The sequence below is a fragment of the Natator depressus genome, chromosome 10, assembly GCF_965152275.1.
Source record: "Natator depressus isolate rNatDep1 chromosome 10, rNatDep2.hap1, whole genome shotgun sequence".
Lineage (NCBI taxonomy): Eukaryota > Metazoa > Chordata > Testudines > Cheloniidae > Natator > Natator depressus.
The window spans coordinates 6514837-6536681 of record NC_134243.1 but is presented as its reverse complement, the minus strand read 5'-3'; the positions used below and the strand labels follow the sequence as shown (position 1 = coordinate 6536681).

Here is a 21845-nt window from a genome sequence, read left to right as displayed (position 1 = left end):
CTTGTCCCAATACAGACTTCATGATTAACAATCCCTGATTTTTTCCTGTATTTGCAGCAGGTCTCAGTGTGGGCAAGGGGCATTTTATATGGCAACAAACAGACAAACAAATATAAAATAGGAGCCCAAGGTACATCCTGTTCTGAACCCAATTTTGCAGGGACAAGTACCTGGAAATCAGAGGGGAGAGGGACAGGGGAGAAAGGCTTCAAGTTTACACCTGCACTAGTGCAACCTCATTGACCCAAACCCTGCAGTCTGCCCAGGATTCCCCACTAGCTTAAGTGAGGACTGTGGCTCTTCATGAGAAACAGTCAAACTGATTCTGATGGACTAAGAACCAGTCTGACCCTTTGCCCACAGCTACGCGCTGGCTTCACTTTTTCTCCCCAGGATTTTTATTTTCCTCCGGGTTCCAACAGGGCCCCAATACAAAGCCTGTTCTCTCTCTTCAGCCTCCATTTTTCAGAACCAAGAAGTTGGGCTAGTCCTGATGTGCTTTAGACAAGCATGCAAACTCTTGGGTGGTTGGCTACCCAGAACCTGAACTCCGACCCCTGTGAGGTTCACCCATCCCCAGTTAGAAGGCAGGTCGGAGCTCGCATGAAGATATGAAATTGGGCTCTAGTTTGCCCTTGAAGACCCTTTCCTACAAATCCCATCTGACCATTCGCCCCTTGTCCACTAATTCCAAGCAGGATGTCAAATCCTTTGTTCTTACCATGCTCTCCCATCAGTTGATGGAGCTTCTCAAAAGGAGCTGCATTCAAACTCACAGGGCTATTAACCATGGCCACAGGGGTGCTGCCACCTTCCTTCCCATTGGGTACCGGGGCAGAACTGGCTTTGCTAGCTGGAGAAGGCAAGATGGTTGGATAATTCATATTGCCATGGTTGGTGGTGAGCCCAGCGGTCAGTTTAATACTTGCAGAGGCATTGGAAGACTTGCATTTCACCTGGGGTCCTTCCACGTGGCAGTCGGCATGGTAAATGCTATGGACAGACTCTGAATCCACATGAGGAGGAGGGCTATGCAGGTTGGGGGATGGAGATGGAAGCATCAGTTGGCTCCCAGACTTCATGGCCTTCAGCTCCAGGTCACAGATCTCAGGGTTGGAGCGGAGCCCCCGAGGGCTCCCATTGCTGATGTGGTAGTGGTGGTGATGGTGGTGATGGTGGTGGATGAGGTGGTGGATGGAGGTGATGCGTTTTTTGCTTCTGCGGCTTTGCCCGCTGGGGGCACTGTTGGGGGTGACCTTTTTCCGGCGCTTGCTCTGCCAGTTGTTGTACAGGCGTAACGTCCGCCGCTTTACCTTCCTGAAGATGTGGCAGATATATTTGAGGAGCTCATCGTAGCAGCTGCCCGGCTCCGAGAAGCTGGCGATTGTGCTGTCGTTGGAGAGGTAGCGGGCACGCTGCTCCTTCATCAGCTGGTTCTCCCGCTGCTTTGTTTCAGAAAACTGCGTTGCTATCACAACCAGGCACAAGTTAATCATGAAGAAAGAGCCCACCTGGGGAAGCCAAGAAGAGAGGGATCAGCAATTTTACCAAGAGGCACCCACCAAACCCACTCAATTGCCCCAGGGGAGTCACAAGATTTGCTGGGCTCATTTTAATATCAGGATTTGACCATCATGCTGAATACCCAGGACTGCTGTTGGAGAACCAAGTGCTGTATTAATTAATTTGCAGGTAAGCTCTTTTAAGCTATTTCAGGGGCAACGAGGGAGATCTTTACTTTTAAACACCCGGCCCTCAAACCCAAGACTGGCATAGGTTATAGTGGGACTTGCAAAACAAAATTTAACCAAAGGACTGCCGAGAAGTACGCCATTTAATTAGCAAGCAGCTGGCCAACGTGCAGAGCGGAAGTTCTGTAGTCTGTGTTTCACTCTCTCTCTTATACTGGAACTGCCAATATTTCCTCTTTTCCTTTTAACTCACTTACCTATCGGCATGATGTACTCTGATGTCTGAGACACCAGCCAGGATTCAAACCCCCCATTTGGAGAGTCCTTTCAGGTTTAGCCCCTCGTGACAAAGAGTAAAGGTGCTCCAGCAGAGAAGCAGTTAATAAATGGCTGCCAACCCCATAGCTGATCCGAGCAGGGTCATAAAAGGAAAGGGGAAGCTGGTGTTAAGACAAAGGGAACGCCTACACTGGAGCTCTAATTTCCAGCTTGGGTAGACATACCTGCGCTAGCTCTGACCAAGGCAGCACACTAAAAATACCGTGTAGCTGCGGTGGTGCAGGCAGCGGGAAGAGCTAGCGGCCCCAGTACAATCCCACCCAAAACCCCTTGGAATGTACTCAGGTGTCTAGCCCATCCTGCCGCTTGTGCCATGGTGGCTACACTGCTATTTTTAATGTGCTGACTCCATCAAAGCTAGTGCACCTACAGCTACCTGTGCTGGAAATTACACCTCCAGCTGCAGTGTAGGCATCACCCGCTCTCCTCCCAGCTGGCTGACGCTGGAAAGTCCTTGTGTCGTTGCTACCCAGAGTTTGAGTCGAGGCGGTCTGATTCAGAGGTTTGTCTCTCGAAATAAAGCAAGGCCTGAGGCAAGAGATGTGAAATAACCTGCAGAGTTGGGATCTTTATTGGCCCTTCCCCAGCCAGTGAGTCCGCTCACTGGCCTACCCCCACTCGGAGCTGTATATGCATATTCATCTACACTGGGCGTGGTTTTCACAGGTGCCCAGAGACACTGCCACGGGTGCGCTGAAATCAGTCCATTAACCAAAATGAAATCAGTAAATAAAAGCACCACTTGATGTCTGGTCTTTCTATGTATGTGTGTCCGAACGAAACATCTTACCGTCTGTGTTCGGACAGTAGCTAGGATGCAGACTAAGACCCTTCTCCAGTCCGGTGACTTACATTTCATGGTCAAGAACGAGGCTCTGCTTGCTTTCTATTCAGGTCACATTGCCTGATGGGAACATAGTATCCCTCTAAGAGGAGGGAGACAGGGCTAGCCAAGGGTAGTGGCACTTAAAAGGGATTGTGAGGTTCTCCACAAGGACAGAACACAACGGACCCCCTCTCTTTGCTTTGCTGAAGGCCATGCTGGTGGATACGGTGTCATGCTGGCTTTGCCCCTTCTCTCCCTGCCCTTCCCTCTCATTTCCCTGGTTAGCACGCTGCAAAAGATCAACCTCAGGGAAACGTCCAGCATTCCTGTTCCGAGAACCAATGCACCGAGACTTAAAGTGACTCACATCAAGAGGTAGACTCAAGGTGCTGTTGCCCGTGTGCTGGGCTCAGCAGAAAATCTATGGCTTTAATCTGGGCCATTGTTCTATGCCTCCTCTGGAGAAATCACTGGGTTACTGATGTGCAGTGAAAATCTCCAGTCTTTAACTTCAGCCTGGGCGCTCTCTGGGAAGAACCAAGGGTGCCACCCTCGGCCCCAATCAGTCACCTTCTGGTTTTGCTGATGGGCTATGAACATGCAGAAATGTTCGAGGGAGTCCCGAATAGAAGCCCAGGACTCCTGGTTCCCAGCCCTATGCACTAACCACCAGAGCACAGCAGCCTCAAAGCCAGTGCATGTAGTTCTGTAAGTGTTGGAAATTACACCCATAGCTGCTGGGTAGATGTCTCAGGCCATCTTGCCGGAGACATTTCTGCTAATAATCCGGCATCTGGGGTTCTACACAAGTAGTTCCTTTCTAATACAAACAAATTGCCTTCTGGAATGTCAAGGAGGCTAGGGAGTGGGAAGCAAGAGACGTGTGCTGCTTATTCTCGTTAGCAGTCCTGGCAACAAGGCACGACAGCCAGGAGAAGTCAAGGTTATAAGATCGAGACTCGGAGAGCGAGAGAGAGGGAGGGGAGGGGCCTATATGGTTTGACAAGCCGCAGCAATGCATCCTATACGTTGCTAGGCAGGACAAAGCTTTTCGTGGCATAATCTCCCACCCACAGCAGTAAAACCACCTTTATGATGACACCCAGGGTTTGCAGAGTGTTCTCGTGGCCGGAATGACATGCTGATAGGGTCATAATCACAACACGTGGCTCTTCTCCAGGAAAGGGCCCTTACACAACTTTACCAACGAGGAGCGGGGGAGTGCGCGTGTCCAGTGAGTCATACTTACTATTATAAGCAATATAAAATATATAAAATTGTAAAAAGAATGCGCATCCATAACATAATACATGATGTCCACCCATCCTTCCAGGGTTATAACCTACGGGGAGAGAAAGAAGAGGAAAAAAGAACAAGTTACAATTAGGATCAGAGTTAATGTCAAACTTCTTGCGGACGCCTGTTACTTATCACTTTGCAAAGTCGGTCACTGTTCTCGCAGTAATTCTTTCCTCACTGGCTTAGCATCACAGTAATAAGTGCTACACAATTGGCCAAGAGACTGGCCTAAGGTTTCAAAGGAATCAAGCATGATTCAAACTGATAAAACAACACAATGAAACAGCCGGAGCACTGGTTCAGAGCCAGCGCAAAGCAGAACTTACAGAAGGCCCTGCAGCAAAGCTACAGACAGGGACATGAAATCTACCTTGGTCTGTTGGTTCCGTTGCCCTTAAAGTGAGATGCTCCTGATTTTAAAGAGGTTCTATTTTTTTACCTCAGTTCTTTGCAATATCTACTCCAAAGCTTACTATTAAAATCACATTATTGTTGGCACCGTGGCAAACTGAATGAAAGAAAGTTACTTAAATTAAATGGTGAATCAATTACATCCTTGTGTTTTCAATCTCTTATTCCTTAGGAAAGGAGCTGAGGATTTAATTAACACTAAGCAGCCAGTGTTCAGAGCAAAGTAACAGCCGCTGCATCATCCAAGCTATTTATTTAATTAAAATGCAGCCGAACATTCATTCAGCATTTCACGCCCTGTGCTGGATCTGATCTTGCCTTCTTTGCACAACCAATACACCTGTTTCTGAATTTACTGGCGGTAAACTAGAGCCAGGGCCAAATTCTGTCCTAGGTTACACACCAGCCTTTGGACTAGCTCCATTCGGACTTAGATGATATTCCTCCAGAGTTACACCACATTTGAAATGGGGTAACTGAGATCCTTGATGGCCCTACAGTTACTCTTGATTGACACTGGTGTGAATGAGATCAGAATCAGGCCTAATGTGCGTATAGGCATATCTGCAGGTAGATTATAAAAGGACTCTGTGCAAAGTGCTGGTGACGGCCATTGAGAGAGAGTCAGTCTGACTTCTTCCACATTAGTTGGTATTGCATAAGTAGCCTTAAAGTGGGAGAATGGCATTTGCAAGGAATATAGGGTATGTCTACACTGCAATGTAAACCCAGGGTTCAAACTCAAGCTCAAGCCTAACCCGCCCTCTGTCTGCACACAAATCACACTAACCCAGGGCTTGGACCCAGGATCTCAGGACGCCAAAGGGATGAAGGTTCTGACCCTGAGTCAAGCCAGGGTTCAAACGCTATTGCTTTGCAGTGTAGACGCAGCCCCACTGGATTTGTGCTTTGGGAGCCCGTCAATCCTATGGGCCAACTTTCTTTGTCTTCTGGACAGTCAAGTTTTCCCATGCTGCACCACGAATAAAGGGCTAGAGTGGCCACATTTTGGGAGGGCGCAAGGAAATCTGGGATATTGGTGGCTGGATTCAGGTCTGCGTACTGCAGTGTGGGTGCTGGAGTCCTGGGTTCGGGCCCAGGTTAGAAAATTCCTAACCTAGGTTTGACAATCAGTGTAGATGCTCAAGCCCTGGGTTCGCTAACCCAGAGTCCGCTGACTTGAGGTCCACTAACCCTAAGCCTACATTGCAGTGTAGACATTCCCATTGATATGTACGTCCTTTCCTCCTTTGTTTTTCTAATGGAGCTGAAATAAACATGGGTCTTTGTTGTTTGATTTTATATGCAACAGCATAACCGTTAGTGTTCTCACAACACTGGTACCCATGATCACCCCAAACCTGGTGGAACAGAAAGTTTCCATCATCTTGCCCCATCACTTCACTGTCCCTTGGTTTACACATGTGCTGAAGGGAAGATAGTTTAAAGAGACAGAAAACTACACACACCTGATTCTCTTCTCACTTCAGTCACTGGAAGTCAAGAGTAACTCTATCTGATTCAACCGTGTAAAACTGACATGACAGCAGGCTCAGGCTCTGAATCTGCTGTTTTCTGCCTTGTGTTGAATGTGGACGAAACATTTGCACAGAACAAAATTTCTTTCATCTGAGTCCCTGGCAGGCATGTGCCATGCCAGGCAGAGGATCGTCTCCAGCACTAATTGCTTGTGCTATTTCACAGGGAATCCAAGGAGCTTAAGTTGGCAGCCAGCATGGTAATACAGTAAAAGCTTTGTTATCCGGCATGTTGGGGGCATGGAGGGTGCTGGTTAGTCAAAAATTCCGGTTAACTAAGAGTTATACTTACCAATGGAGGGAGGGAGGTTGGATGCAGGAGGGGGCTTAGGGCTGGGGCACGGGAGGGGGTGCGTGGCGTGGGCTCTGGGAGGGAGTTTGGGTGTGGGAGGGGGCTGGGGCAGGGGTTGGGGCACTGGAGGGGTTTTGGGGTGCCGGATCCGATCAGCTCTTTCCTCTGGCAGCTCCCCGCAAGTGGCGACATGTCCCTTGGCTCCTAGGCAGAGGCGCGGCCAGGCAGCTCTACGCGTTGCCTCCGCCCGCAGGCACCACCCCCACAGCTCCCATTGGCTGCGCTTCCTGGACAATGGGAGCTGTGGAGCGAGCACTTGGGGCCGGGCACGGGCAGTGCACGGAGCCCCCATGGTCGTTCCTCTGCCTAGGAGCAGTAGAACCATGTCGCTGTTTCTGGAGAGCCACATGGAGCCAAGCAGGGAGCCTGCCGACCCTGTGTCAACCGGACTTTTAACAGCCCAGTCAGTGGTGCTGACAGGAGCTGCCAGGGTCCCTTTTCGACCAGGTATTCCGGTCGAAAGCTGGACACCTGGCAACCCTACTGAAGATTTGTATTGGGAGATATCAGAAATGCTGGTTTCTAGAGCTTTTTGGTTGATAAAGTGCAAGAGAACACAGCTCTTAATGTATATCAAACTGCTGCCAGTCACCCAAGAAGGCAGGCTCCACTGTAGTGCTCAAGGTTTTATTTGATACCCTCTCTCCCTTCTTTCAATGAGTCTTTTGGAGTCGCGCTGTAACAGCTGTGGTAACAGGTGTTCTATCCACTTGGTGATGAAAAATGAGCCCAGGGACCCAAAACATATTGGCTGTACCTCTTCACTGAATTGGATTTTGGCTGGCAAACCTCAAATCGAATGTAGTAAAATGATTAAACGGCAGAGGCATCTCAACGACGGCCACTCTGCGGTCAAGTGCTTGAGGCACTATGAAGTGCAGTGCCTGAGAAACAGCTTCAGGAACTCGGGAGCGTGCGTGGTGAGGGAGAACTGAATCTTTACATTAATCGCGGGGTTTTTTCTCGTGCATTACACATCATTTCCAGTTGCTGTCAATCAACACACCAGATTTCTGCTGCAGTGGGCCGAAAACACTCACCCAGCTCCCAGAATATTCAAGGTGTAATTAGGACTCGCATTGCTGAGCTGCTTGCAAAACAACGTGATGCAGACCGACAGGTGTGACTGGCTCCAGGTGGATTCATTCTCACAATGCACACACAATGTCAAATGCAGAAATACCCTTGGAAAGTTTATTCCTGAGGGATTTCTAAGGTGGCTGGAACCAGGAACCACTGGAAATCTCATCAGCAACCTTGGTCCTCACAAGATGCCCAGCTCCTTTTTCTAATCACACAGGTAGGGCAAAATCCACCAGGTGGATAATTGTCTGAGCTGAAAGAAGCCTCTATACTTTTAGAGCCTCTCATTTACACTAAGGCCCCATTAGGCAAAGCTGGCAGTGTAAAGGCTCAATGTGAGTTGAAATAGAATTTTCACCTGTTTTAATATAGGGAGAATCAGGCTCCGGGGCTTTTGTCCATCACTGGTTTAGATAAAATGAACTAAACAGGTTGATTCTTTGGAACAAACTGAGCTGTCCATAGTGAAATTCCAGAGTACACTGGTGTAAATCCAAATCCAGTAACTATTAACTTTCATGGGATTGCTCTGGATTGACGGTGCCCATTGGAGAACAGAATTTGATCCCTTATTTATGTCCCCAGACCAAAAACAGTTGGAGATTAGGTCAAGAATACTCTATATTGCCCATAAAAATCTGATTTCTTTTCAGCACTGTACTGCCTATGACTCCCCCTTCGGGCACCCTGAATGTACTATCACCTACTCTATTAAATGGAAATTACTCCCCTCCCGCTTCCAGTCTCCTTTGTGATTAATCCAGTTGACACTAGCCCCATTTGTTCCTCCAAGCCCCTTTTAAATGTCTTCCAAGGGCCCAAAGCACCTTTCCCAGTGCTTTGCAATTGTGTCAATCCGTGCTCAATAATTAAATTCGGTTCAAGTCAGAATCGTTCACAGACAGACGTATTAAACAGCCCCTCCAAAACGTACCAGTTCAAAGCCTCCCATAGATGCAATATGCAATTATTTATCAACAGAGATAAGGCAGCAAGAAACACGTTTCCTAATTCTGCTCTGATGAAAAAGATTTGTGCGAGATACGCAGCAAACCAAAAACGGCAGCTGGAAGGAAATAGCTGAAAGATTCAATTAAGATGATTGGCAAGCTAGTCTCGCAGGCCGCTGCCAATTGCAATAACATGCTGGAGATGGAGAGGGAAAGAAAAGTTCCCCTTAGCATCAGGAAGGGATTTGGTTTATGAAGATTGACCTTCCTGGGCAGAAAATGGAGCTGTCATCCTAGACAGATGAAGGTCCTATAGGACAGACACTGGATTATCCATCCAACCTCCCTGCCCGCTTTTACCACTCCCTTAACACTCATATGTATGTTGTCAGCTTGGTGAGGGGTGGATTAAACCACCCAAATCCCAACAGAAGTGGGTACTAAAACCCTGCATCTTGTCCCAGCAATTTACATGCCAGGGCCTGATTCTCTGCTCACATCAGTGCAAGGACTTGGTCCAAAGCTCGCTGGAGCTAATGGAAAGACACGCTTTGACTTCATTTACCTTTGCCTCAGGCCCTAAATCAGAAGTTACTCGATGGCATTATCCTGGTGCACAATGGGCGAGAGAGGAGAATCACAACAACAAAGTCTCTCTGGGCCTGATTCCACGGTGCTTGAGTCTGCACCAGCGGGGTATACATTTTAGTCCACACTAGCGTGTCACACAATAACTGGCCCATGTGGATCCTGCTGGTGTGCACTAAAAGCTCCCTAGTGTGCACTAATGTAGCCCAGTTGCAAACAGCCCTATGTTACCGTGCACTAGGGAAACTTTTAGTGGGTGCCACCAGGGTTCATATGGCCACTTAGCGCACGATATGCTAGCGTGGGTTAAAACGCGTACCCTTCTGGCGCGGAGTAACGCACTGCGTACACAAGCCCTCCCTTAGGGCTCGTCTACACTAAAAATGTTCCTCGGGCACAGCCATACTGGTATAAACTATTCCGGCAAAGCCTCTCGTGGAGAGGCAGGTTATACCGACAGAAAGGAGGAGTTGGTGGTGCAGTTAAATCACCTCCTTGAACAACATAAGCTATACTGGCAAAAGGATTCTGTGTGTCTACACTAGGGTTTTTGCTAGGGGTTATGAGTTTTTCACACCCCTTGCTGACATAGCTAGGCCAGAAAAACTTTGTAGTGAAGACAAAACCTCAGTTATCCTGGGACTGCTTCTCCTGCTATGTTTACACTGTCGTAATGCCATTGATTTATAGCAGTGTAAGTGGGAGCAGAATCAGGCCTTCTGTTCAAGTCAATCAGAATCAGCCTAAGACTTTAGACCTAAAGTCACAAGGGAGCTGTAGATTAAAGCCAGTAGCTATTAACTCAGGCATCCTCGCTGTTCAATGGGAGACAGTTTACCTCGTTTTTTTCGGTCAGTCCCCAGATCACTTTAAATCTCTTTCTGGAAGTATTTCTTACTGCGCGTCTACAAGTTTTCACCACAAAAGCATGGTCTCCAAGCTCTGCCAAAGTGTATGCACAGACTTGGACACAGTCCAGCTCGAGGTCAGGTTTTTCTTCTCTTTAGTGTACTTTTTGAAAGAGGGAAAAAACCCAAACCCCACACACTCCTTTAATTAGGAAAGTCAGTGTTACTTTTGAAACACTTAAGTCTTCTCGGTATATTGTAAAGCACTAACGGTGAGTGCCAGATGGACTGCTGCAGATAGAAATGAACCTTGAAGTCCTGCTAATCAATGGAGAAGTTTGCAAAAACTACCTTGTGAAGGGAAGCCTACAAGCTAAGTACTAAATGCACAGCCTGCTAAATTCTGGCCTCATCCCTGGCACTAGACCTTAAACACTGGGAACCTCTGCTTTTGTAATCACTTGAACTAGCTTTACATGTAGAGCTGTTCTTACTATGTTTGGCAGGAAAATGTTGCCTAATAGTTAGATCAAGCTCTGACACCTTAGTCAAGTCCCTTGCTTGTTCATTTCAAAAGTTTAGGACCTGATTCAGCAAAGCACTTAAGCATATGCTTGCCTTACTGAATCAGGGTCTAACACAGGATTGAATCCTAAACATTTGCAAAATGTTTTGAGATCCTTGCATGCCAGGATCATCTTAATTGATATATCAGTCAACACTTACATCTATATTCAAATATACACATTTCCACTCAGCCTTTCTAGCTGCTCAAGCTGGGTTCTTTTTGTGCAAGATGGAGACTATCTGCATCAAAATCCATTACGGTGATTAGACGGAGAGTCTGTGATCTGCTCTGTTTTTTACACTGCTTATCTCTCAATTTTGCTGGCCCCACTAGGAGGATTTTATGAACCTTGTCAAGATGAGTTTCGATGATATCATAAACTGTTGGAGCTAATTAATTACCGCGATGCTCTCAGTAAATTTACAAGGCCTTTAACATGCATTTTTGAAGGCCCTTTTTCTATGTATTTTGCCCTTTCATGGGCATATTGATTTGGCTAACAAGCTCTGAACAGTGAATAATGGAGTATTACTTTTCCGATGCAGCGTGCTTGGCAGCTAATCAAATCACAAACTATATTTTTCAAGTCCATTTCATAATTTTAATTATTTCCTCATGACACACGCTGTTAAGTAATCTCTACGGGCAGAAAAACAGCCTTTATTACTTTCTGAGTAATATCCTTTGAATAGGTATTCCTGCACTTTGAGGCTTGCCTTACTTTGCAAAGCATATTTAACCTTCTCGTAAAACTTGGGAGTCTTGCAGAGCGTCAATTTACTCTGAAAAGTGATTGCAAAAAAAATCAGCATTGTGGAGCCTCATGTTCATTTTCTTTCAGTGGCTCTGGACGAAATTCACTCCATTTACAAATAAAAGGATGCTGTCATTCTTTCCCCACCAATATCCAGCATTGCAAAGTCACACAGGCATCTGAAAGTTAAGCTGGGTTCTCTTTTTTCCCTCCTACAGCCAATGGAATCGTAGACGCATATTATATAATTGGACAGCTCAATAATACTCTTACCAGATCTCTAACACATTTAGTTGGGTCTAGGATTGGCGACAATATAGAAGATTGCACAAAATAGAAAGAACCCAGCTTGACTCTCAGATCCAATGCTGAGTTTTCAATGAGACGCAGTCCCCTTGTGGCAAAAAAAACCCCTAAACCAAAACAAAAAACACAAACTGTCCCAGGAGTGGCCTGTTAGCAGCCTCTGTTCTAGCACAGGGTCCCAGGAATTCTTATCACTGGGACTGTCAGGAAGGACAGTAAAATGGTGCAGTGTTGTCACAAAGGAAATGTTAAAATCTTATTAGATACCCAGAAATGCTCAGAAGTGATTAAAAAGTAACTTTTTCCCACCCTATGCGAAACACAGACCGCTTCTATGCTAAGTTTCAAACATCAGCCATTTTCCCCCATAGCCCTGTTCAAAGAAAGGCTCCCTTTTAGAGCTGGGTGATGTTTCAACGAAACCTTTTTTCCAGTGAAAAATGCAAATTTGGTGACACCAAAATATTTAGCAAATTTAGGGGGAGAAAACCCCAAACTTTCGGAAAATTTGAAGCGTTTCATTTTGATTTTTTTCAAAACAAAATGCTTCTATTTTTTGATTCAAAATGGCCTTTTATTTCACTTTAAAAAATAAGAAATGTTTAAAAATGCTCAAAACCGAAACAATGTTTTGTTTGACCTCAAACTTTTATTTTTTTAAACACAAAATTTCTAAAAAACCCTCATTTTTGGCTTTGACATGAAGCAACGGATTTTTCAGAATGATCATTTAACCAAAAATCTCTCATTTGCCCAGCTGCTTTCCTGATCATCAACCTAATTCTGTGCCCAGTAACCATGCAATCCTCCTGAGCTCAATGAGAATGCAAGCTTACACCAGAGGGCAGAATTTGGACCTAAATATTCAAAAGTTCCTGAAAGCTTATGAGCACCTCCCCCCACCTTCTCTTTCTTGATTCTACTCCAATGAGTGGCTCCCCACGGAAAAGGAGTTTCTAATTTCAAAGTGAACTCAGTTTAAAAGCAAAACTGGGAACTACTTCTCTGGAGAAAAAGAAAAATATTATCAGGCTGCCTTAGGGCCTGATTCATAGCCCATTGCAGTCAATGGAAAGACTCCCATTGACTTCAATGGGTACATCTGATCAAGCTTCCCTCTCACTCTTGGTCCCAGTGAGGATCAAAGTCTGCTATGTAGTGCCAGCTAACAGAGTCAGCCCTTAAGTTGAAGCTGTAGAGGCTTGTGCTTCTACTGTTGAAAGCCCTGAGTTTGATGCCTGCCGATGACCTTAATGTTTGATGTATACAGACGTGGCTCCAGCAAACATGGTTCATACGCTGCAGGCTTTCTCTGATAAACAAGTGGTTATCAGGTCAATGTACCATGGTCTGAGTTAAGGACATATAAGTTAAGGACACACTCCTTTCCTTCCCCCCCCACCCCCGCAGTGAAGACAACCAACACCACTCCCTCCTTTCCAGGTGGTTTCTACCACTAAGGGCAGGATTTTAGCCTGTACATTTTGATTTCAAAATAGCACACGCTATCCCTTTAAAACAAATGCCCCTGACTCTCCCTTTGCCGTTGAACCTGACAGCAGCCATGGGCAGCAAGTCTGAGGACCTATCAACTTTGGTGGCAAGGAGCAGAAAATGATGCCTTTGAATGAACTTATCTAACCCCATCAGCAACTTCTGTAATGATGAGGATGTTATCTGACTGCCTATCCATTCATCACTAAATAATGCAAAATCCTTATCTCCCAAGTATCACCAATTTTAGATGAATGCCGGCTATAACAACAAATCATATCTCAGTATATATTAATGAGGTTTGATTTACCATGATAATTATCCTTAGTCTTCATTGTTTTTGTAAAGTACTTTATGCACAGGGAATGTATTTAACTGAGACCCATAAACCAGTCTGAAAAGGTATCAAAGCTGAAAGGCAAAGCATTCACAGAGCAATTCCCTTACCAAGAAAAATGGAATCCAAGCCAATATGGAACCCACAGAAGATCCTCACTTTGACTACAGCTACACAGCAAAAACTGAGTATGCCACATGGGCTAGAATACTCCCCAAACTCTGAATTAACTCCTCCCCCACAATGCTTGACAAGTGGGATGCCTGCAAAATTACTCTGATTACTGGTAGAGTCTAGTGCAGCCTTTATTACTTCCAAGGAAGGCAGTGCTCAAAACTCTGCACACCATGTCCTCAAGTGGAGCTCATCTAGGCTGAAAATCATTAACATGGACTAGCATGAGGGACTTTTGGATCTTCTTGAGAATGGCTCTGGAAGCGTTTCATCAGAGTTGCTGCAGGTTTTGCTTTGAACGGGATGGGATGATGTTGGAAGTTTATAAGAAGTTAGAGAAACATCTGTCAGGGATAGCCTAGGTATACTTAATCCTGCCTCAGCATCGGGGGAGCGGGGTGATGAACGAGATGACCTCTTGAGGTCCTTTCCAGCCTTCCATTTCTATGAGTCTATGTTGCTTCCACTCCAGCATAACTGGAAGGATCCCCAAGGAAGAGAATGTTTCTCAAGGAACTTTTGAAGTCAGCGTGTGTACCACGCAAGTTGGTTTCCCTTTGAGGTGGGAAGCAGGGGCCACTCAGATAAAGCTGGGACACTACATTAGAGCTGGGTGAAAGTTTTCGGTCAAAAAGTTTTGGCAAAAAATGCAGAAATCAAAATTGCAAATTTAAGTTGGTTTCACTAAATCATTTGTTTACCCTCCCCGCCCCCCCCCCCCCCAAAAACCCTGAACATTTTGCTTCAACATTTTTGAAACGAAATGTTTTGATTTTTTGGTTTGAAATGACTTTCCTTTAATGATTTCAAACTTTCCTTTAATGTTATTTTAAAAATTCAGAACCATTTAAAATTGGTTGAAATCAGAACAATTCAATTTTGTGGAAATGAACCATTTTGTTCATCCCAAACCGATTTTTTCCCAACTTTTTGATTTACTGAAAAATGTGAAAAGTTTTGATTTTGTTCTGACCCAACAATTTTTTTTTTGACTTTTCAATGTTGCCAACAGACTGAAAATCCATTATTCGCCCGGCTGTACACTGCACAAAAACTTTTGCAATGATAGAGCAAGTGAACCCTCCCGCCCCCCAGCTTCAGCAAGTGTCTGAAGTCTGAACCTAGATCTGACTCAGAATTTTCTTGGCTGACCCATTTAACACACTGCCCCAAATACCCTGGATCCAAACCCAGTCAGATCCACAGGTGTTTGCATTCCAGAGCTGCACTGTGTCTCTTGGGCTTCCCATCAGAATTTATAGGAAGTGATATAAAGCATTAATAATTCTTTACATTTTAGTAACTCACAAAATGTCCCAGCTGCTCTCCAGACAGCCAGTGGACACAGCTAACTTCTCCACTTGCAAACAGAGAGGGAATTTCAGAAGGTAGAATTCCACATATAACTTTCTGGCTCTGGAAAGAAGCTTTGGCTGTCTTTTGCTGTCACACTTGCTTGGGCACTATGCCAGCATGCTGGGACTGTACCTGAAGCAGCTAATTGCTCAGTGAGAAATGCAGGAGAAGGCACCAGCAGCTATGTAGCAGAGGAACACATCCTCATCAGCCCTCTGAAAAGGAGCAAAAGCCTCCCACTATATGGGCCTGACGCTGCTCTCACTCCAGTCAGTGCCAAAACTCTCATTTGCTTCAAGCGAAACAGGATTGGGCAGTGTAAATGGCCTTATTTAACCCCTGCAGTTAACTCCCCTCCGTTCTGACAGGGGTTTTATTAGGGTGCACTAAGGGAAGGTGGCCCCTTACACAATGGACTCAGGGAAAGTTGCCTTAGTCGTCAGAGCAGGGAGTTGGGAGGCAGGACTTTCGGGTTCTATTCCTTGCTTTTCCACTGACTCGCTGCGGGTCTTGGGCGGGTTTATGAGCTGGTTTTTTAAAGGCGCGATGCTCTCGCAACTTTCTGTGAATCCTACGGGAGCAGCAGGCGCTTTGAGACTCACACGTTGTGCCTCAGTTTCCCCATGGGGATAGTGATATCTGCCTTAAAGGGGCATTTGGTGACCCAGTTCACATTTGCAGGGTGCTCTGAGCTCTTCAGATGAAAGGCACAACAGGAAGACTAAATAGCAGGAGTACATTCTTCCTTAGCACAAATGCCGTTTCCATTGAAAATCTACTTCCTCCTGCCTGTGTATTTCATTCAGAGAAATCTCCTCCACACAGGAATGAATGAGGGGCAGTTGGCATCACATTCCCCCCTCCAAATCTGCTCCCTCTTACAACTTGTTTTCCTGAGCAGGGCAATATTTATTGGGTGCTTTTATCACGTTCACCTTCCTTGCTGTAACCTACTGCTGGCTGCAGCAGGACCAGCGGCAGCCAGCAGCTCTCCACTGCCTAGGCGGGTGATCAAGATAACACACACAACTCTCATGGTCGCTGACAGCTCCTTCAATACCACTCAGTATTTCAGGCATTTTTCTCTGAGAAGGTGATTCTGCGTTTCCTTTCTTGGGCATTCTTGTCATGCTGCTCGTTTGCCAAGCCTCTCTTGCACACTATCGGGTTTTTTTCAGTGACAGCAGAAGTGTACATAACAGCCTCCACAGAGAACTCCCTCACTGGAGCCTTCTGACGAAGGACCAGATGTGTGCTGCTTATCCGACTTGATTAACTCTTCTTCTTGGAGAAACGGTGCATGAAAAGCGATATGCCCTTGTGTTTGAGATGGGCCTGAAACCAAAACGCTCCCGAAGTTTAAGATATGCACCCCAATCTCACAGCCTGACTAACTTCCATACGGCCTTCCAACCGTAAAAGCCCCTAAATGGTATGTAAACGTCTCCCAGGACTGAAATGCAGCCACCTCTGGGGTGGAACACATCACGTAAGAGGGACACAGAGAAAGTCACAAACAACAGTGAGAGAGTGGCCTCCCAGTGCCCTTCCTTAATTGCTTAGACAGAACACTCCCTTCCTGTGTTGCACTAAATCCCTACAATGATGCTTGAAAAATTTACCCTTTCAAGTTTCATCAGAGATTCAAGGAAATATTGAAACAGATTGTCCCCCACATTTCTTCATCAGTTCCTACTTAGAACTGATGTCACGGTCACCCCAACAACTGCCTGTAAAATGTTGCCCAGAGTATACCTTCTGTCAGAAGGATCCATTGTGGGCCCTGCCCTTCGTAGCTTGAGATGGAAAATGAAATGATACAAACAAAGCAGCCTGAATCATCTCTCCTCTCCCTGCACAATATCTCATAGCAACACTCCGGCTCCCTTGACATAGCCGGCTTTTATTTAGCTTAGGCCCTGCAGTAGTGTAATTTCTGGTGTAGATCGTGGCAGTGTTTTGATGTCCTGCAAAACAGGATCTGTAATTCAGATTACATTAGACTTTGCTGAGGTGGGTAATTCATCATTTGTAGTACGACAATACCCATAATTACAACTCTTACTGTTGCTACTGAAATTCATGTGCAATAAAGGGATCTTAATATCATGCCAAACCTCACCGTTAATTTAGGTTCCATCTCCTTTCATTTATTCGGTAGTAAGATAATTAGATCACATAATGCGCCATTGAACGTGCCTTCGTAACAAATACATACATGAATTAGCCTATTACACAACAAATGAAGGGAATCAAAACATAAATAATTTGTAGGATTACATAAGGAATTATTATCCTCGCATACACATGGATGCAGCCATAGTCCTTATGTCTTTTGTGAATTTATTATCAGCACGGTCTTGCGTCTCCTTGCTGAAGTTCCTTGGGCCCAGATTTTTATCGGCGTTTAGGCTTGCTCCCCTCCACGTTGCAAAGTCTGACCTGACCGATTTAGGAGCTTAAGGATCATTTTCTAAAATTGCTTTAGGCACTGGGACCTAGATCCTCAAAGGGATTCAGCAGCCTAACCTCCACTGCAGTGAGGTGCCTCAACACCTTTTGGTAACTAGGCATTGGGAGCCTACATCCCACTGACTTTTCATGGTATGTCTACCCGGCACGCTCCTGATGGGTGCATGCAGACAACGTACACTGCATGCCCCCCTAGCATGGGTATGAATAATGTGCCAGCAATGCCCCTCTGCCATGTACATTGGCCAAACCGGACAGCCTCTACGCAAAAGAATAAATGGACAGAAATCTGACATCAGGAATCATAACATTCAAAAACCGGTAGGAGAACACTTCGATCTCTCAATAACAGACGTAAAAGTGGCAATTCTTCAACAACAAAAACTTCCAAAACAGACTCCAACGTGAAGCTGCAGAACTGGAATTAATTTGCAAACTGGATACCATCAGATCAGGCCTGAACAGAGTCTGGGAGTGATTGGGTCATTACAAAACTTCAACTTAATTTCCCCAATACTAATTTCTCCCTACTGTTACTCACACCTTCTTGTCAACTGTCTGTAATGGGCCACCCTCTTACCACTTCAAAAGTTATTTTTCCTCCCTTGGTATCCTGCTGTTAATTGATTTATCTTGTTAGACTGACCTCACACTTGGTAAGGCAGCCCACATCCTTTCATGTATTTATAACTGCTCCTGTATTTCCACTCCATGCATCTGATGAAGTAGGTTCCAGCCCACGAAAGCTTATGCCCAAATAAATTTGTTAGTTTCTAAGGTGCCGCAAGGACTCCTCGTTATTAGTGCAGACAGTGAGGCTCTGACTCGGTGAGTAAAGACACACCTGAACCCTGTGGGTATATACCCTACGTGGCACTCTACATCCCCAAGCAGCGTCTCCCACGTTTACACTGCATTTTTAGCAGTGTAGTGTCCTGCTGCTGGAGGCTTTCCCTGCCACAGGGAAAGGCTCCAGCAGGAAGGAAGCTGCGGGGAAAGGTTCCCGCAGCACCTTTCCCGCTGCCTCCCCCCTGCCAGAGCATTTCACTGGCACATGTAGCCAGATGCCGCAGCGTGGATGCAGCTGGCTTTTCACTGCAGCACCTAGCTGCACATACCCTACACGCCGCTGCCAGTGGTAGACATGCAGCAGACGTCGCCGAGAGACTTGGGGCACATCAACGCTTTGAGGTGTGTGTGTGGGGGGGCGATTCCCAGCTCCAGGAGACAAACCGGCAGTCAGCTCTGCTGGAGCCAGCGCAGTGAAAACAGAGAGTAGCCACAGCCGCGCAAACAGCAGGAGGGGTTAGCGGCACCGAGTTTGTACCGAGGGTCCCAGACAGATACGTACTTGGAGTGGTTAGCCCCTCCCTCTGCGGCTACCTTCTCCTATACTAAGTGCCTAAGTCATTTTTGGAAACGAGCCTAAGTCAGCTTGGCATTGCACTCGGAGTGGAGCAACACCAACATACTGTTAAAAACGCAGACCTTACTTACTGATCCGCCTGGGAGGTTGACCTTGCTTTCATATTGTTACATAGGCTTTCCAAAACCTTCAAAGCATGCATAGCTATCTCTTGGCTACCTTATGCAACGCTGGCACCTCTAGCACAGAGCAGAGCAGCTTTCGAACACCACTATACTACAAACCAGCGTAGGGTGAAGGATGAAGAATACAGGATCCAACTGAGTCTTCAGATTGGCATGATCCCAATTGGAATTGGGCCAGACCTCAGGGTCACCTCTCCACTCTCACTGTTGCAAAAAGCATAGTTATTGGCCAGAAGTGAGCAGGACCTTGGATCTGTCTCATCCAAAAGATAACACATCCGGTGGCAGTATGCCTGCTACACAGTATACTGGGACAATGATAGGGAAGTGCATGGCCTTCTAAAACCATCAACCCTACCTCCTGCAGCCCTCAGGACCTTCCTTGGAGGTCTAACCCGGGCCATCCTGATTAGCTGATGAAATCTAATGAGAATTTAATGGTCTCTGCTTTCCAGCAATTGTTTTGATTGAGTACCTAACAACTCAGATAATACTTAATATTATCCATATTCTCATAGCCCAGTTAAGCAGTCACCTCAACGTCCAAGTTCATCTTTGCCCATGAAGTAACTTTGTTTTCTATTTCTAAAAGCTCAAAATTAAGGCACTAAATGGAAAAATATATAAGAAGAGAGTTGGCTGGGGATAGTATTCTGATGGCCAAAGCAGCAATCCTGAAACCAAACACAAACCTCCCGGTATCTGAAAGCAGGACGTCACAATGATCTACACACCCAATATCAGCCTTCTGTCTTCCCAGAGGAATCAATTCAAGTCGTGGGAGTATTGTGCTCTAGGGATATGTTTTCTTCCTGGGGTGAATTCTACACATTTCATCTGGGCTAGAGTTTGCCCCAGAGACAAAGTGAAATGAATAACTTGTTTCCCAGGAGCATAGAAAGCAGCATTGCCTCCTCAACACACATTTGACCATTTTTAACTGCCCAGGCATGGGACTTCTGCAGTGAATCGGCCTTTACCCTTTTTCTGTAACGATACTACCCACCCAGAGACCGGAGGCCCTAAGAGATCACTTGTGCCATATCAATCAGGCTCTGATAAAATGCTTAGCCACCTGTTGGAAAAGGAGGATGCCAAATGGGACAGTGCATTGATGGACACATTCTTATTTTTAATTTCCCCTTTCTTCCATGCACCACGCAGCACCAATCAGGAATATGAGAAGTCACGGAGAGGCTGCTCCTATTTTGACACATTAATGCCAGGCGGGTACGAATGCATTTTTAATAGTGGATGCCTGGGACTCGTCTAAACCTGTCTGGATGCATTTTAGAGCAATAGATAGCAGCAGTAACATAACTCAGGATATGCCACTGGGACAGCACTTGAAAGCAAACAAAATATGCACATCGGGCTATCTTCCTTGGGAGCTGGGCTTCTTAGAACGCGGAGGGAATAGAAGAAAATTTAGAAAAGAAAATCACACCAATTACAAATGCCAACAGGTAATTATTAGTAATTAACATAATTAAAAGGAAGAAAAAACTAGTGGCAGAAGCTGAAGAGCACTGATGATGGGAACTAACGACCATACCATTAGGGCATTCCTGCATATCGGAAAGTGAAAGAACCAGATCATGTGAGAAAAGAAAGCACAAACTTTGCAACAAAGTTCACCTATTAATGAGTATCTGGGTCAATCCTTCACCCCGCCAGCCTTACCTTTTCCCTACTCTTCCTTCTCTCTCTTTGCTTCTCCCTCTCTTCTTACTACTCTCCAATTTAACCGTCGCTTATGTAATTCACCAAACTACAAAGCAGCGGCTAAAAACAATTGCATGTCACACCCGTCTTCATTGCAGGTCTTACTGCAACAAACTCACCCCTTCAGCTACACATATGTATTATTTACCACATTGCACAGCCATGTAAGATATATGCCAAAATGCTACTCACAGTGAAGGGGAACAAAACATGGCAGTAAAAGTCCTCAAAAGGGGAAGAGCAGAAGCTGTGAAGACGTCACTGCTACAAATCTGGCTTAGGGCTCTGGAGACTTTCAAAGGACAGACAGCACAGAAACTGCTTTCTAGGTAAGTTTTTGCTAGGAAAAAGGGCGTGTTAGCTCATGCTCGCCAATGTGCGGTAACTAACACTAGGTCAAATCCCAGTGAAGAGAAGACCTGCTAGCTTTGTTGTGGGTTAGCAGGTCAAGTCAAAAACTATGGGGGAGTTTGGGGTTCACCTTGACCTGCTAACGTGTGAAAACTACAAACTAGGATTTTACCTTGTGTTAGTTACCACGTTAGCTAACACAAGATAAGCACACACCATTTTTCCTAGGGAAGACAAGGCCTCTATGATAAGCTGATCAGATGATTCCTGCCTGGTAATCTACTTAGACGTCACTGCTGTTGGGATCGGAAGTGACTCCTCCTCTGAGCTGATCTACACACAAAGCTGCACCAGTTTAACTAAAGGTTCAGTTCAGTTAAAGTGGTGTAACTTTGTGCATGTGTAATGCACTCACAAGTGTGTGTTCAAAGTCTGCTTGTGTGTTGATGCACGGAGAAGAAGAGTTGCTACAGCCCCTCAAATTGAGGCAAGCTCATGTTTTTAGCTCTGGAGGTCCCTGGTACAATCCTGGCCAGGCCAGCCAGAAGGCACATGTCACAGATGGAGTTGCATACTTTGGTTTAAACCAGACTTGCCTCAGTTCAGCTTGCACATGTAAGCCAAGTTTACACTGATGTACTCTGTCCACACACAAAGTTGCACCACTTTAGTTACAGCAGTGCAACTTGTGTGTAGAAAAACCATGTTCCTTCCATACCTCTTACATAGGGAACAGCTTCAGCCAGACTCTTCTTACCTTATTCCCTAGGTGGGCTGGTCTTCACAGAAACTCACACCAAAGAACTAACCTATTTCTTGTTTCAGAATAAAT

At 45.7% G+C, this 21845-nt stretch overlaps 1 protein-coding gene across 1 annotated transcript in view; it reads right to left on the bottom strand.

Moving 5' to 3' along the window:
- Positions 1 to 21845, bottom strand: part of CACNA1H (calcium voltage-gated channel subunit alpha1 H) — a 477272-nt gene that overhangs the window by 133429 nt on the left and 321998 nt on the right. Inside the window, exons 8-9 of the mRNA XM_074965057.1 lie at positions 4106 to 4198; positions 722 to 1511 (exon numbers count right to left, since the gene is read on the bottom strand). Of these exons, the coding sequence (XP_074821158.1) occupies positions 722 to 1511; positions 4106 to 4198 (883 nt within the window). The remainder of the gene's footprint in view (positions 1 to 721; positions 1512 to 4105; positions 4199 to 21845) is intronic.